The sequence below is a fragment of the Egretta garzetta genome, unplaced genomic scaffold (genome assembly GCF_000687185.1).
Source record: "Egretta garzetta isolate BGI_Z169 unplaced genomic scaffold, ASM68718v1 scaffold149, whole genome shotgun sequence".
Classification (NCBI taxonomy): Eukaryota; Metazoa; Chordata; class Aves; order Pelecaniformes; family Ardeidae; genus Egretta; species Egretta garzetta.
Window position 1 is genome coordinate 1 of NW_009269998.1, and position 15,431 is coordinate 15,431.

General features: G+C 42.6%; 1 protein-coding gene across 1 annotated transcript in view; it reads right to left on the minus strand.

The window, feature by feature from the left end:
• Positions 1–272: 272 nt before the first annotated feature.
• BCAR3 (BCAR3 adaptor protein, NSP family member) overlaps positions 273–15,431 on the minus strand; it is a gene marked incomplete at its 3' end in the record, with an annotated part of 75,785 nt that continues 60,626 nt past the window's right edge. The window contains exons 4-10 of the mRNA XM_009647517.2: positions 9,687–9,815; positions 8,151–8,593; positions 6,904–7,004; positions 4,405–5,042; positions 1,582–1,697; positions 574–745; positions 273–396 (exon numbers count right to left, since the gene is read on the minus strand). Coding sequence (XP_009645812.1) covers positions 273–396; positions 574–745; positions 1,582–1,697; positions 4,405–5,042; positions 6,904–7,004; positions 8,151–8,593; positions 9,687–9,815 — 1,723 coding nt within the window. The remainder of the gene's footprint in view (positions 397–573; positions 746–1,581; positions 1,698–4,404; positions 5,043–6,903; positions 7,005–8,150; positions 8,594–9,686; positions 9,816–15,431) is intronic.

The window sequence follows — 15,431 nt, forward strand, 5'->3', positions numbered from 1 at the left end:
GGGTTTTTTTTCCTGTCTTTGAGGCAAGGTGATGCATCGAGTTTCAGTTTGTGCTCCACAAAGGGAGTATGGATTTGGGCAGAATGTCACATTCGGCACGGGTACATGCACACAAGCACGTTCCAATGGTTGGCTGGCAGACTGTTTCCTTCCATTTCAGTGTCCTGTACTGCCCTAGACAAGTTCACGTAGTCATTTTAACGTCCCTACACAGCCCTGTGGTAGCAGGAGAGTTAAAGGGCTACAGAGAAAACGGTGCCACTCATACTCACTGTTCCACTCCTCTTGGCCTTCATGCAAAGCTTTGCTGAACGGCTTCAGCTGTTTTTCGTAGGTAATGGCAGTCTGGGTGTAACGATGTCTCAGAGAGGTCCAGGTTTGTTCTAACCTGGTGACCTGTTCAAGCAAAGAACACCCATTACTGACTCCATAGCAACTGCCCGGGAAAGTACATTGCTAGTGGCAGAGTTTCTCTGCTGATGATCTCTCTAGTCTTGAAGAAATTCCGTAAATTAAATTAAATAAACCACCAAACAACTCCACTATTTGGAACACAAGGAAACAGGTTTTTACCTGTGGCATTTCCAGTGCTTTCATAATGGCAGAAAACGCATACAAATCCCCCAGGGAGTCCTTCAGCTCCACTGCGACTTGGATGATCCTGTTCAATGTTGCTGCTCTGTCTTCTAGATTTACCGTGCAACCCAGGATATCCACAGCTATTCCTATTGCCATGGTATTGTGCCTGCAAGTGAAACAATTTATACTACTGGTTACCAGTTATTAAATTAATAATACATTATGCTGTACGTGTGACCCAAGAAGATCCATTCAAAGGTACATTTCAGTATCCTGGCAATAATGCAAACTGACTCCTACCAACATCTGATCAAAAGCAGTGATGCCATTACATGCAATACATATACATTGGCTTTGAATTTGCATTTTAATGAATTTAATAGATTTTCCTAAGATAACAACTACTCTACAAAATTCTGCTCAAGCAAACTACCCCAATTCTCTTTGTCCTCCACACTCACTCAAATCCTGGGACCTTCCCCCTAAACTTCAGCAACCAAACTATTGAAATCTGAATCCAAGAAGCAGACAAGCTAGGTCAGGGCAGGAAGGCCCTAGCTGTTCCCCCTTAACTGGTGCAGAGGTTTTACAGAAAGCTTTGCTGATCGTTTTTTTACTTCACTAGACCCTCCAGCCTCTTCCCCCGTTGCAGAAGGCCGCTGCCCACCTTCCGTCTCTTCCACAACCACTGATGATTGGTCACCTGACCTTCAGCTTACCCGGGCTCCCAAAGGGGAGCTGAGGGTGTCATTCAGCAGCTCCGGGGACCCCGCTTCCAGTGCAACTCCCCTTTCCCTGTACTACATGCACAGAGTTGCCCCATGGCCTTAAGGAATTTTTCCAATGCAAAAAAGTTCTACACCATCTCGCCACATTATCTCCTGCACACGTGAATTCAGAAAATGTGCAGGAGAGCATTCTTTGAGGAAATGTAGAGTACAACGTAGCAATGATCTGATCTTCTGGCCATCTGCCCTGGAAATAATTAACAGGAACATTTACCTTTCAATTAGGTCAAGGCGCAGTTGATGTCCGTAAGGCAAGGTAATCAGTTCAAGACCAGAGTTCACTCCCATAATCCTCCTCGTCTCTTCAGAAACTTCTAGTATCCTCGCCACCTGGCAAGTGCAAAAAATCCATGTGTGAGTTTTGAAACTGACTTGACTGACAAAAAAAAAAACCCAAGCCAACCTTAGCCAGGTAGAAGTCCTCCAAGTTAGTGCAGGGCATACAGAGCTGGTGTGCAATGTTAAAATACCGTCATCTAAGAAAAAAACCTGAATTAACTTAGGCACAGTCGGTGCCTTACACAAAGGCCACCAATAGAATGTTTCTGTTGCATGCTTCAGCCATCAGAAAACATATAAAAAAATGTGACCAAAATGCTTCATCAAGCTTCTGTCCTCCACTTCCAGAAAGATTGATAGGCAAGCTCCTGGAAACGCGGTGCTCTCTTGGCCTGACCCTTGTCGGGGTGGCACTGCTCTTTGGCCTTTAAGATGGACCCATTTGCTTTGCCTTCTGATTTCTAAAAAGCCAACAGCTCAGTACGTGTCTGGATTACACGACAGGGTCCTCATAAGGATTAATTAGTAAAAGGACTTTAAGGAGGACCACGATTGTCGAGTGCCTAATGAAGCCAGTGTATGAAAGCTGACACCCTCACCAATTTGTCTTTGCTTTTTAAACAGACGGTATTAGCTACTGGTTATATCAATAACAATTACATGTGCTAATTAAAAGCAAACCCACATTAATATGATAATGTGAGATTATCAGCTGGTTTAAGGCCTGTATGTTGACACATTTACAAACCAATCTGCCTGCTGTTTTCCCGATACACCCGTCAGCAGGCTTTCTTGGTTGTGAAGAGATGAAAGCCATCTGGGCCACACAACAGGCCTCACTGGTACAAAATCGAGCACTAGAGAAACCTGTTTCACTTCCGGAGACGCTGGGGCGATACGAAGCCCCTGGAGACACACCGATTGCTACGCCGTCACAAAAAGCCCTCTCAGCCATGCAAGCGGCCGCTATTCGCTCCGTCACTTAGCGTACGAGTGCTTCTTTCGTTATTAGAAGTGTCATTATTTAAAACTCAAACCGAGCCACTCACTCCATAAGAAGACCTACGAACTTCAGCCCTATCGCAGATCACAGTACAAAGCATTTATTCTGGCCCAGGTCGCTGCCAATCTCACTGTGTCATGCAGTTCTTATCAGCTCAGTAGTACGCAACAAGCTACCAACAAATGGCAGTCATTGGCTCTCGGCGCTGCAAGGTGGAGATAAAATAGGCTTCTCTACCTGTCCCAGCTAGTTGCTGTTCCTGCTCCAAAATCCAAAAAATCTGTTTCTGTAAAAACACTTCAGTGACTCTTAATTAATTGTACAGGCTCCCACACTTCCAGCAGGCTGGTTTCCTCGGCCCCATTCCAAAGCTTATAGGGTTTAAAATGAGACCAATTATGAGCTAACTGAATGTTATATATAAAACCACCCTTGCTACTTTTCTAAGACGCGCATATCCTACGCCTTCTCGCAACATACTCTTTAACAATATATTAAAAGACATTCTGGTTATTGTTATTAGGTTGAAGGAGGAAAAGGGGAATTGCGGAACTAAAACGCTAGAGAATGCTGGTACTACTCTTGGAACCATAGTAAAGAAGCCGCAGTCTATCACTTCTGAAAAGACCAAGCAGTTGGAGCCGAGTTTTTCTGAGTCACCACGTCTGCCTGAAGCCTCACTTCGCAGCAGCCAACGCTGCTACAGAGGGGAGAAGCTGTGTTTGGTGTTGGCAGGGCCCCAGCAGTGGGCAGGCGCCCGCACACACTCATCCCTCTGCTGCTCCGGTGAGCTGCCGCCCTTCCCAGACCCACAGTGTGAATCGGTGCTGCAGATGCATTTCTGCTGGAGCACCACCATTCCCACTGCCTTTCCTGTCCACAAGGGAGTTGCCTGGTAAGCAGCCACGTGTGTTGCTTCTCAAGCTGCTCTTAAACAACCAAAAACCAACACAGCCCGTGACATTTAGTTCCTGTAGCTGCTACATGGCAGGTACAGCACGCAGTTGTCCCAGTAAAGTGGTGCAGAGTCAACTGCAGTTGTGCTGCTTTTATTACCCAAAGTCATCACCTCATAAGGAGATGACTTCTCCTGTCTTTCCGTACTTCTGATCCAATAGCTCTGTGAGCTGAACGAAGCCTACATTGTGACAAACGGTTCTTCGTGGGTTTACATCTTTCTGAACAATTCCACTGGCGATACAGTTCTCTCACAGGAGAGAAATGCACGAGTCCTGGTAGCTAGTTTTCCACACCGCCTACCCAGCTGTAAGACAGACACTCAGACGAAGGTGAGAGGAGCAGCCAGTTTTAAAAGTTCCCCTGAGCATCTTGCATTACAGCCAGCAGTACGGCAACCAGGTCGCTCACTCTGCCCTTGCAAGCTCACCAGCTAGTTCCTGTCACCAGCAGGTCTTTCCACAGTGGTTTACAGTGTAGACAGCTCGCTCTTCCTCCAGTGTAGAAGAAAGGCTGAGCCACAGATACACAGCGACCAACAGAAGATTAAAAAGATGTATGAAACGTTGAGAATTTGAGTCTAAAGTCAAGGATGGTGGGAGACCTTTAGTCCAAAGGCTTTGTTAATGTTCTTCAAATGAAGAAATAAAAACCCACCCTAAAACTCCTGCAAGCAAGTCAATACATTGGTTACACTAGCTGCAAATCTACCCATTAATCTTTTCAAATCAGTTCTTTAAAAAGTCTAAACTTGCACAATATAAAATAAAATGCAAGAAAATTATTTATTTTTTTTACCTTGCAGTCCATGTTGAGAATATGCTGCGCAATAATCTTTGGATTGTTATTGGTGAAAAGCTCCTTAACTCTTCTTAACATTGATGGTTCCAATGGCCTGTTTTCAGGAGGAAGTAGTTTGGATTCAAAATCATTTGGTTTAAAACTAGACACCGTCTCAAAAACGGGTGCAGAAAAGATGCTGTCTTCTTCAGCCATCTCAGTTGAAGCTTCTAAAGGATCTGCAGAGTTCATTGGAGGGTCATCTTCCAGGATCAAATAGCTTGTGTCAGAGTTCCTGAATGTGTGTGCTCCCCTCTCCTTTTGCGTCAGATGTTCCACATAGCTGTTTTTCTGACATAAATGTTTTGTTGCTGCAGGATCTCTGGCAGGGCTCAGTTCACAGTAGTGTCCTTCTGAACTGTGGGAAGCCGAAGGAGAATCTGGGGGCTTCATCAGGGGTGCTTTGCTGGGTTTAGGTGGAGGCTTTGGGCAGAGCTGACTGTCGGATCCCCTAAGAGCTTCCCCTGCTTGCGACTCAGAGGTCACTTTCTGAACAACTGTGGGGCTCAGAGAAGGTTCACTGCCCGTTCTAAAGGCAGGAGAGCTCGGACAGGAGTGTGCTTCTGCTTCAGGTAACTGAGATGGATGTCTTGAACCTGCAGAGGAAAACAGTAATTTAGAAGGCCAAAACATAGACAATTCCTGATGCCTATCCCAGAGCTCATCTCTTCATGCTATTTCCTGAGGAAAATATTGTCAGATCACATCAATTATTTGCTGACAAAAATGTATATGAAATTGTATTTTGAGGAATGAGCTAGCCAGCAAATTCCATTCACTTGCTGATCCTCCCAAAATCCCAAATACACAGAACAGCTGCACCATAATATTATTCTGTGGTAATGCGGACAATAATTCCAGTCCCTGCTGCATGCATAGGCTATACTGTCAGCGCTGGATAGTCTCCATAGGCTTGGAATAGGAGGTTTCTTTGTAACCTGATCTAGACTATAAAAACAGAAACTTCCAGTCACACCACATAAAAGATGAGTCATTTCTGAGAATGACAAGTTTGAGATGAAAGAAAAGCTTCCCAAAGTCAAGCCTGAACCTGCACTAAGGTATGGAAGGAATGAATTTCGGGGATGCTCATCTTTTTGCTGAACAGTAGCTGATTTGAAGAGCTGGGAAAACACATCCATATGCTTCTGTGTATTTATGCCTCATCCTGTACTCGTTGCGTACGCAAGCCTCGGCATCCAATATCGGACTGAACCCCGTATCAGGCGCTCCCAATCTGCGGTTCTCAGTGCATTTGCTGGTATCTACAGCACAGCGGCCCGTTGCATCATGTGGGCTTTACTGCTTGTTTCCAGCTGGCGCTCAGTTTACACAGCCAACAAACCCCACAGATCACAGCCTGTCACCACTCATCAGCAGTACAACACCAGAATCTGCTCAGAGGACCCCAGGACAAAACGCACGGCAGTGCTCTTCAGGTTAACTGGTACAGCACCACAAGAAAAGTGTTTGCAGTCATGGATTGGAATAAGATAATCAATTAAATTACAGATGGACAGAAACTTGTTTTATGAACGTCTGTCCATTCCCACCGTTAAACGCAGGAGCACACCCTTTCTATCAAAACACAGTCTCACTATATAATATTTAATTTTATCTTTGTCTCAAGAAGTCTTTCCAAAGCAGGCACTATAAATTTTAACAGCTACCATATTCAAAACGACTAGCAGCCTTGGAAATGAACATTAGAATTCATCCACATGGGAATAGACGCATCATTGCAAGCTTCCTTACACAGTATGTTAGTTTGGAAACAATTGCTTAAGCAATTCATCATCACTGATGATGAATCTGAGAAAGAAAAAGCCACAATCAACAACTGATCGAGCGTTGGTACATGTTGTGTAACTGGAAGAAGACGATGACGGTGGCTGTGGAACCAGACAGCAGCAAAGGTGTTGAAAGGAATGAAAAGCAAAAGGGATGGGGGGAAAGAGAGTTTGAGAGAGACAGGAGGACAGAACGGAGTACAAAAGCCATGGTAGTGCTTTTCTCCTGGTGAGGAACGCTACCACATCTGCATACTTTACCCTGAGAAAAAGCAGTTACCAGGATTTCCATGAAACACCGCTTCTACTTAATAGACTTCTATCAGAATGACATGAGTGAAACTTGGGCTTGTAAAGCACAAGCGGGGAAAGGTAATACTATCAAACAGGATATTAATGCCAACTGTAGCTGTCATTCTTTTGGTGTGGAAGCCTGCCGAGTTGTGTGCTAAGGTACTCAGCTAGCTGGTGCATATAAACAAACAAACCCTGTTCCAATGACTTAAAAACAAGCAGTATGTAACACAGCTTACATTGGCCACTAAACATAACTGTCTGTATAACTGTTTAACTCAGAACACTCACAGTCTCACTTTGGTCTGTAGTGTACCAGACCACCTGGGCACACAGAGATTCTACGTGTGAAACATTGAATTACAAAACATACCTATTGGCAGATAGCTCTCTGACTGGTGAGCCTTTAGAGGGAATCTTTTCTCCAGAACATGATCCAGACTAGCTGGCTGGCTACCGCTTTTGTCTTTGTTTCTAGGGTAAACAAAAATGCAAACAAAAACATATCAATATATCTAACACTCTTAACATACATAACTAATTCATAGAATCATAGAATTGTCTAAGTTGGAAAAGACCTTTAAGATCATCACGTCCAACCTTTAACCTAACCCTGACATCCCACCACTAAACCATGTCCCAAATTGCCGGAATATATCGTAACCAAGGTTCATTAGTTTTCTAGTTTATAAGAATAAAAAGCCCTTCGTGCTGTTGTGGTCACAATGAAATGTATGCGACCCTGCAGCATTTGTGAGGGTGTCTCTTTGAATGATGAGACTTTTTAATGGAACATTTGATTTGGACATTGACAGTAGGATCCATTATCCCACACTTGGTATTTTTATTGCAGAAGTCAAATATGGAAAGAAAGACTTCTGTGGAGCAGCAGCTAGATTTTCTTTTAATCCTTTGTTTTATACTAGTCAAGATCTGCCAGGTCACTGAAGAACAAGTTGCACTGCTGCTGTGCTTCCAGAGTCTACATTTGCTCTTCCCTCTGTGGATTTCAAAGGAATTATCCCTTCCCTATTGCCAATATGCATCAACTTGCAAGTGGAGCAGCAGAGCCAAAGCCATCACCATCTTTAAGAACTAGTCCCTTTGGAACTGCAGCCGTGCATCTTGCTTTTCCAAAGATATCTTCAGAATCTGATTATTGCACTCATTTACCAGTCTGCTAGAATTACTTCCTTTTGCTGGACTAATCAAATGGCATTCAGGAAGCACTGTTTTGTCACTATTGTAATACAAATATCAGGGGTAAGAGCCTCCCCATTAACCTGGGGGATACTCCGGAACACACGATGAGTGAAGACTGTGTGCAGCCTTACCACTTACATCATGGCTTCACCCATCCCTGCTTATGTTACTTCCTTAACGTAGCTTAAATAGTCTAAAGATCAAGCCCCATGACCACAAAATAGTTAGCATCTTCTTAACAACGTCAGGAAGTTTCAAAAATCAGGCCCTAAAAAATACTTTGCTAAAAATCAGCAAACCCTCACGCCTAGCCCTCCACCTACAATCAGAGTGAAAATTCACATCACCGACAGCGGGAGCTGTACCTCCACCTGAGTTACCTCATTTCTCTCCATAAGGACAGCAAAATTAAAGTACCTCAAAAGATTTCCTCTGGGCACGCTCTGCTCCGGGGACTGCATGCTGGATATACCAAGACTCAGCCTTTTTGCAGATTCTGTTTTTCCTTCAGGGATACTTGGCTCTTTTTGTCGGACTGGAGTTACACCATACTTTTCTTCTAGACACCTGAGAGGCACAGTCCTGTTGATAGGCTGAAAAATAATTGCTCCGCTCTGCTTTGATATTGGCGTGCGATTCCCAACATAGTATCTAACTAAGCCAGGGATACTGTCGAAACTTTCAAGTTCAAATTGATACTGAACACGGCAGTAGGCTTCGTTGAGTCTTAGAACTGTTCTGTTGACTTTAAAATGCTGAGAGCTATTTTTCCACTGACAGGTAAGAACGAAGTTCCCAGGACTGGAGAGAGAATCCCTAATCAGAAAGTCTCCATCTCTCTGAACTAGGCCTTCTGCCACCTTTGAGGAAAAAGAATTGTAAAAAAAAATAATTCAGAATCAGAAAACAAGTAGTCAACACATCGCAACAAAATATTCTTAAACAGAGGACTTGGTTTGGCTTCTCTGGGAGGAGAGACAAAGCCAGAAATACAAAGCAAAGCATGAAGTGTGGCAGAAGAATGATGTCTCCAATTTTAAAATTAAGAGCTTGTCCCAGAGCAGAGATCTGGAGGGGCTGCTTGGAAAATGCCCAGCGGCCAGAAGCACGACCCACTTCTGCATATATATTTGTTCTAGTTTGCTAAAAGAAAACAAGGCATGAAGGGAAAGCAATGACTCAGGATTTGAGAGTCTGAAGTATCTGAATAGACAGTCACACTGAAGTTTAGAAGCCATTACTACAGGACACCAGAAATTGTCCTTTCATTATTACTTAACGTGACAAAAGCTTTCATTTTTTATGGTTTGTGAATACTGCACAGTACTAGGAAGAGTCATAAAAATATCATTTTTCTGTTTTGATTTAGTCCCTTCATGTGATAAACTACGCATCTAACAGTTAACCTTAAGTGCAGCATATGTGGGGTACGGACAGGAGGGACCCCGCCAGGGGAGCTCCGGGTGCCCTGGGAACCTAAGCTCCAATCCAGTGACAGCTTTAACACATTTTTAACTACGATTGTAAGGATCAAAACTAAGTTACTGCATGGATTTTGTTATGTTTTTTCTTTTCCCCTCCCCCAAACTCCAAGTGCAAGAAAGAAAGTAAACAAGAACATTTTAACTTTGGTTAAGAATACTAAACCAAATTAATGTCGGTGTGTCTGAACAATGTGGGGATAACACGCTCATATAAAGCTTGAATTCCATTTCCGACTTTATTCGGTGCACACAAATCCTGAAATACCTGTATTTTCCACCAGCGTCTGCCCTGAATCCTTCCTCAGCCTCATTTTATGCCAAGCTGTGACAAATACCATAGCTTTCACACGAATAAGCTTTATGTTTCTACTAAATTAATGCAGATATCAGAGACACATATAGTACTTTAGTGCAATTCTGCTTGTCTATAAAAGCCCAAAGCACATTTAGCAATGCAAAGACCACATACCTGCCGAGGAATACGTCCATGGTACCAGGCATGGCTACGCAAGTCTTCACTGCTCAGCTGCAGCTCTTCCTCTAACTCCTTCTTCAGTTTTTCTGGGCTGTTGTCCATAACCTGCCTCTCCCTAGAAAACTGCAATAAGAGATTAAAAGCTTCAACTGTGCCAAGTTCAGTGATTAACATTTTACCTGGGTTATAACTTCCATCACATGATCTGCACTAGCCACTGGAATGCAGGTGCTGCTTTTAGCAGGCTGGCTTGGCTTCGCTCTCTGGATTGTATTTGCAAAATCCAGCATTTGGTGAGATAACATGTTATTGCTATACACTACACAGAACAAAGTGTTCTGCCTGTACACCAAGCTAATAAGGACACACCTACAAAGTCCCTTCTACTTCCTCTTCCCAATAAGAATTCTAACTATACCCCCAAAAATGGAGCTGGACCCAAATGCTCTGCTCCAATATTCTTCCTCCTATTTAAACTGCCGTTTTAAATTCAGATTCTTTCCTCCCCACCCCCTTTGAACCCATCCAATTAACATTCCAAATGCATCAAGACAGGCTATCCTGGACATACATAGTTGTACAGTATTCCTGTTGCACTAAAAAAAAGTTTGCCAAAGTAAATTTTCAACCTTAAAGGGCTTCCTTCTAACGGTCATTAAACCTGCATGTCCAAGATGTTCCCTTCTTAAGGAAAAAACTCTCTTGTTGCCCGTTAGCACAAAAGCATGAGATCTGCTTGGAGATATCTCCCTCACCACTATACAACTACTCAAGTTTTTCTGGAAAATTGCAATCTTCATCTCTTGGAGTACAGGTTCCATGCTGGACCACTCTGGCTCATTAGTCCTTCTCACGGATACTGTGTTGCTAATGACGTAGGGTGCAGCAGCTCATCTAGAGGGTCATCTACTTTCATAGACACTCAGTGGAGGGAAGTTCTTTGAACTTCCTCGCATTCCCCAAGGGCTGGAGACTCCATCCCATATTTACTCTTGCTGAAGAGTTTCAAAAGCCTAAGATAGCCAAGGTTGATAGCAGGGAACATGTTCTACCTTGGTCAAAGAATCAGAGTATACCCTCTCTGAAAAGAAAGTACATTTAAAACAAGGCAGGGGGGGGAAGGCAGCTCCAGCTGGAGAGCAGACTAAAACACAACATTTTTCCCCAATGTATTATGGATTTTTTTTTCCTAACTCTGTATATGAGCCAAAGCTCACAGGTTCCCTTCACTGACACGCTGATGTAAATATGCAACACATGCACTATTTAAAAAGGAACTGGGAATGCTCGCCCACCAATCCCATTCTTTCTGTGAACACTGCTCTCTGTAGCATTTTCTTCTTCATATTGAATTCCCACAGCACCTAACCGTGGGAGCAGGTGGCACACGTTTAGCACTTCTTTGAACAGCCCTCCCTGCAGTTTCAAGCAGACTGAATTACAACATATTACTAGACAGCAGATTTTTGGTGGAATAATGCCAGAAGAGGCATCCTGCTGCCAAGACTATTTAAACATGCTGGGAGCGCAGAGAAATTCTCCTCTTCTCTCTGTTTTTCTCAGAGAAAACTAAGGCTTCTCAGACGAACACAACCGAGCAGAGTAGCTCATGCAGGAAGGCAACAGATAAAGACAACCTGGTAACGAACCACCATTCACCTCAGTAAACCGTAACAGGGTAGTATTTATCCATACAAATGTGGCTTAAAATGGACAGTAATTTTCAACAAGGAGTAAATCCTTTGTGCTTTCGTACAGCTAAGGTCTTTCACCAACTCATTCCAAGCTTCACAAGAAGAAAAGTCTGCAGGAACAAACCATGCCACAAACAAAAAGACCTTCACTGCAAGGGCCCTTTCATGAACCCATGTACAACGTGAAGAGATTAAGTTACTGGGTGTAGAAAGAATCATAGAAGAGGCTTGGTGAGGACTCAAGTCCAAAAGCATATCAAAGTATCAAGACATAGTCAAGTAAGGCCAAAAATCCCCCCTCCGCTCCAAACCTATCAGGCTAACATAGCTGAAGGACTAGCGCCACGTGGCTGCCACCTCCATTTCCCAACTCAAATGGCCGGGTACCCACGTAAAGCTGACGGGCGTTGATTCCGGCAGTAACAGTTAACCGCTCCCGTCGTACAGAACGATAGCGAGCATTATAGCATTTACGTAAGCTGAAGGTAGAGCGCAGAGCACGCAAACGGAGAGCAGACTTGTCAAGAGCACCTCTCCCCTGACCGCGCAAGGAAGCGGCTGGAGAATTTTTAAAGCATCGCCTCCAATCTAAACAACAGCGTTCAGTTGTAATGGCATACAAACCTTTTACATTCATAGCTGTGTATCTTGCTGACCTTCTGAAAGGAACTACTGATTTTATGTGAACTGTATTTAAGTTTTTGAAAGATGCTTTTGACTGAATAGAGAACTTAAAAACCCCCAAACTACTGTACAAATTATCATCATCATTCCAAAAGCATCTCACTGTACCTCAGTGGTAGGCAAAGCTGCTGTAAATGGAAGAGACGATAGCATACAAACACAAGAACTGAATTTGCTTAGGAGAGCTAGATTCTTAGCCAACAAAAAAGACCTATAGGTCTCTGTGTGCGGACTAATTTCAACCATTGTACTGACACAAATTATCTTAAAAAACCAGGCTGATCAAGTTACAGATACACATGAATTACAAATACAGCAGAGAAACCTAGAATTTCTTCTGCTGCTTAAATGGATTTTTCACTACTGGAATGAATGTAATGAGACACATATTGCACTTGAATTACATCTAGCAATACAACAAGAAAAACGTTTAAGGAATCCAAACCAACTAAATTGTTAACATTCATGATTATTGGTTTGTTAAAAGTCCTCTCCACCGTGGTCTACCACACTGAGCGTACGCTGATTGCCAGAGGTCAGACATCTCTTGAGATGAAGCAAACATACTTAAATAACACTTATACAACTCTGAACTTAGTGGAAGAACTCCTGTGGTTAGTACAAATCCCAAAATACACAGGGGGGAAGCTGCCTAGGTAAGCAAGTTCAGTAATGGCCTGTCTTCCCGGACAGTTTTTTTGTTGGCCGAGGCCGATTTCTTATACAACCTACCTCTGTTAAAGGGGTAGTGTGATGGATGAACTGGCTGTAACCATACCAGCCTATGCCTTCCTAGGCCAAACGCTATACTCGAGGCCTCCAAGAATCTCTGCACACACTGAACTTCCCATCATGCAAATAAGGCCTCAAAAATCACTCCCGGCACAGCCTCCACAAGCACGTTAGTCCGTAAATAAGGAAGAGTGTAAGCTTAGAACAGTGTAATAACTTATGTCGATGGACTTTCTTTTAAAAGAAAAGGCGACCTGTTCCACACAATGTAATGCAGATACTTCAGCCTCATTTCCCAACAGCACCCAAAAGTTAATGGACAGTAATGGTACGCCGTGAATTTGCACTAACTTCATCGTGACAAACCTCCGTTCAGTAGTATGTCCTCAGTTCATGCCTTTGTCTACGACACTTTGTTCGCTCCTACCCAACGACAGAAAGAAACCTCAATCTACATTTACAGTTACATAGTGGAAAGGATGGTAAACAGAAATTTAAAAAAAAAAAAATCTAGGACAAAAATTGACAACTTCAGTATATTCTGCAACAAAACATGGGTGAGGTGACACAGGGAAGCTTCCAGTATGAATTCTTTAAGATTTCCAAAAAGTAACAACCCTGTCAGAGACCCCTGGAATATTAAAGCAAATAGTCAGCAGAACTCTTTTCAAATACAGATGCTTCTTCTGACCTACAAAGAACTCACCCTAAGTATGTGCTTTCCAGAACTGTTATTCACATTTTAGTAACATTGTTTCCCGTCCTGGTCCTATTTTAAGATATTCCTGCCATGCTGAGTTTTTGTGAATCAGTCTTTAAAAGAAAAATAAAAAACTATTTAGCAATACAGTATTATCAACCTCCAGCAAAAGCCCTCAATCCTACTTGCATACCCAATGGAAAATCTAGGGAGCCAAGAGTCTGGAAGGGGGGAAAAAAACCTTCCAGTCAGTAGTTCTTTTAGCATTTTTAATAAATGCCATGCAACTTTATTCTATTTCACAAAGGATTTCTACTTCAGGGCCATTAAACTAAAAGCAGACTGTGCTTACAGATGTAACAAGCTACCCTTGATATTACGTATTATTTTACATTTTTTCAGGCAAATATTAATTAGCATACCAAAACCTGAAAAATAGTAAAATTTAGGGAAGTAAAACATCAAAATACGATCTTATTCCAGGTAAATTTGGAGAGGACTTGACCTACCAGAACATGCTGTACCTATGAAACTTGTGAAGACATTTTAATGGGAATTTCTCACAGTAATCAGTTGTTTGTGCATCCATGGGGTTACTTTTGAGTGTTTGGCGCTCTCCAAAGGAAACTCACTATATCAAGCTCTTGCCTCAACCTTCCTAGCTGAATTTATTGCGTAAGATTAGAATAATTTTTAATTGTGCTGAATAATCTGCTGTACGAGTTTGGTGGTAAACAAAATACAAAGTCCCACAGTTATTTCTGTTGCCTACTGGCAGCGGATTCTTTCTCCAGCTTGTATCTGCAACAACTCCAGTGATGTACACACATCAAGGGGATATCAAAACAGCTGAGAGGAGAATCACACAGGTTTGTACACATATACCCAAAGTTGCAGCTTGTGTGTTCTAGCTTTTGTGGCTTACCTCAATTGTTATTAATTCCTCTCTAAGGTGATCGAGTGGGGGCTTTTTGGTTTTTTTAAACACCTTGAATTCTAAGGGAAAGACTTCTACTTTTTAGACATGGTATGGAACTGGTCCCAAATCTGTCATGCTAGATCACCGACTTCAGTTCTGATAACGTGGAATTTCAGATCACCTCTCTTTGTATCCTTCTGGCAAAGTATTATTTACTTAAAGCACAGCCAAGGACTGTTACAGATACATGAATAATGGTGACCACGTTTCCATCCAATCTCAATTATTTCCTGGTGCTCTTGCACAGCTCTGCCAGCTGACATTTAAATTAGCCCAACAGGCAGCCTTGGAACCACCTGATTTCCTGTTGCCTTGAAGGTTTCAAGAAAAAAAAAAAAAAAAAAGAGATAATTATTAGGGATAAATGAGAACAGCTCTGTGAAAACTGAAGTGTGATCTGATTGAGGAAGTAAGTCAAGCCAGTACCTTTCCTAAACTTTTAATAAACGTACTGTATCTATCTAAATCAAATCTATTACAGCTTTCTCCCAAATCCATCTTTTCTCCAACACTGGAGGCCACCTACTTTTGCTTAAATGCACCACAAGCTCTGAACTGCAACCGTCTGACCTTGTAACATCACTAGGTCCTACAGAGTCTCCAAATAGATAAGGAGAGATGGGAGATGCTTTGTGATTCAGCAAAAACTTAAATTTTTGTGGGATTTACATAGCTTTTAGCCAAGCGGATACTTTATCAGAAAGACCAACCAACAGAAAACGTGGAGGGGATGCTGGGGCAGGGACAGGAAATACCAAGAGGGAAGGCTGAAGATGTGAAACAAGAAAGGGAGGGCACACAGAGACACAGGACACTAAAAACATCTGGAAAAGTGAAAAATTAATGAAATTCTTCTCTTTCCAAACCACTAGAGAGCAATCAACTTGTTCATACAGAAAATGAACATTTTATTGTCAAAGTTCCAATTCTGGATTAAGATATACTTCACT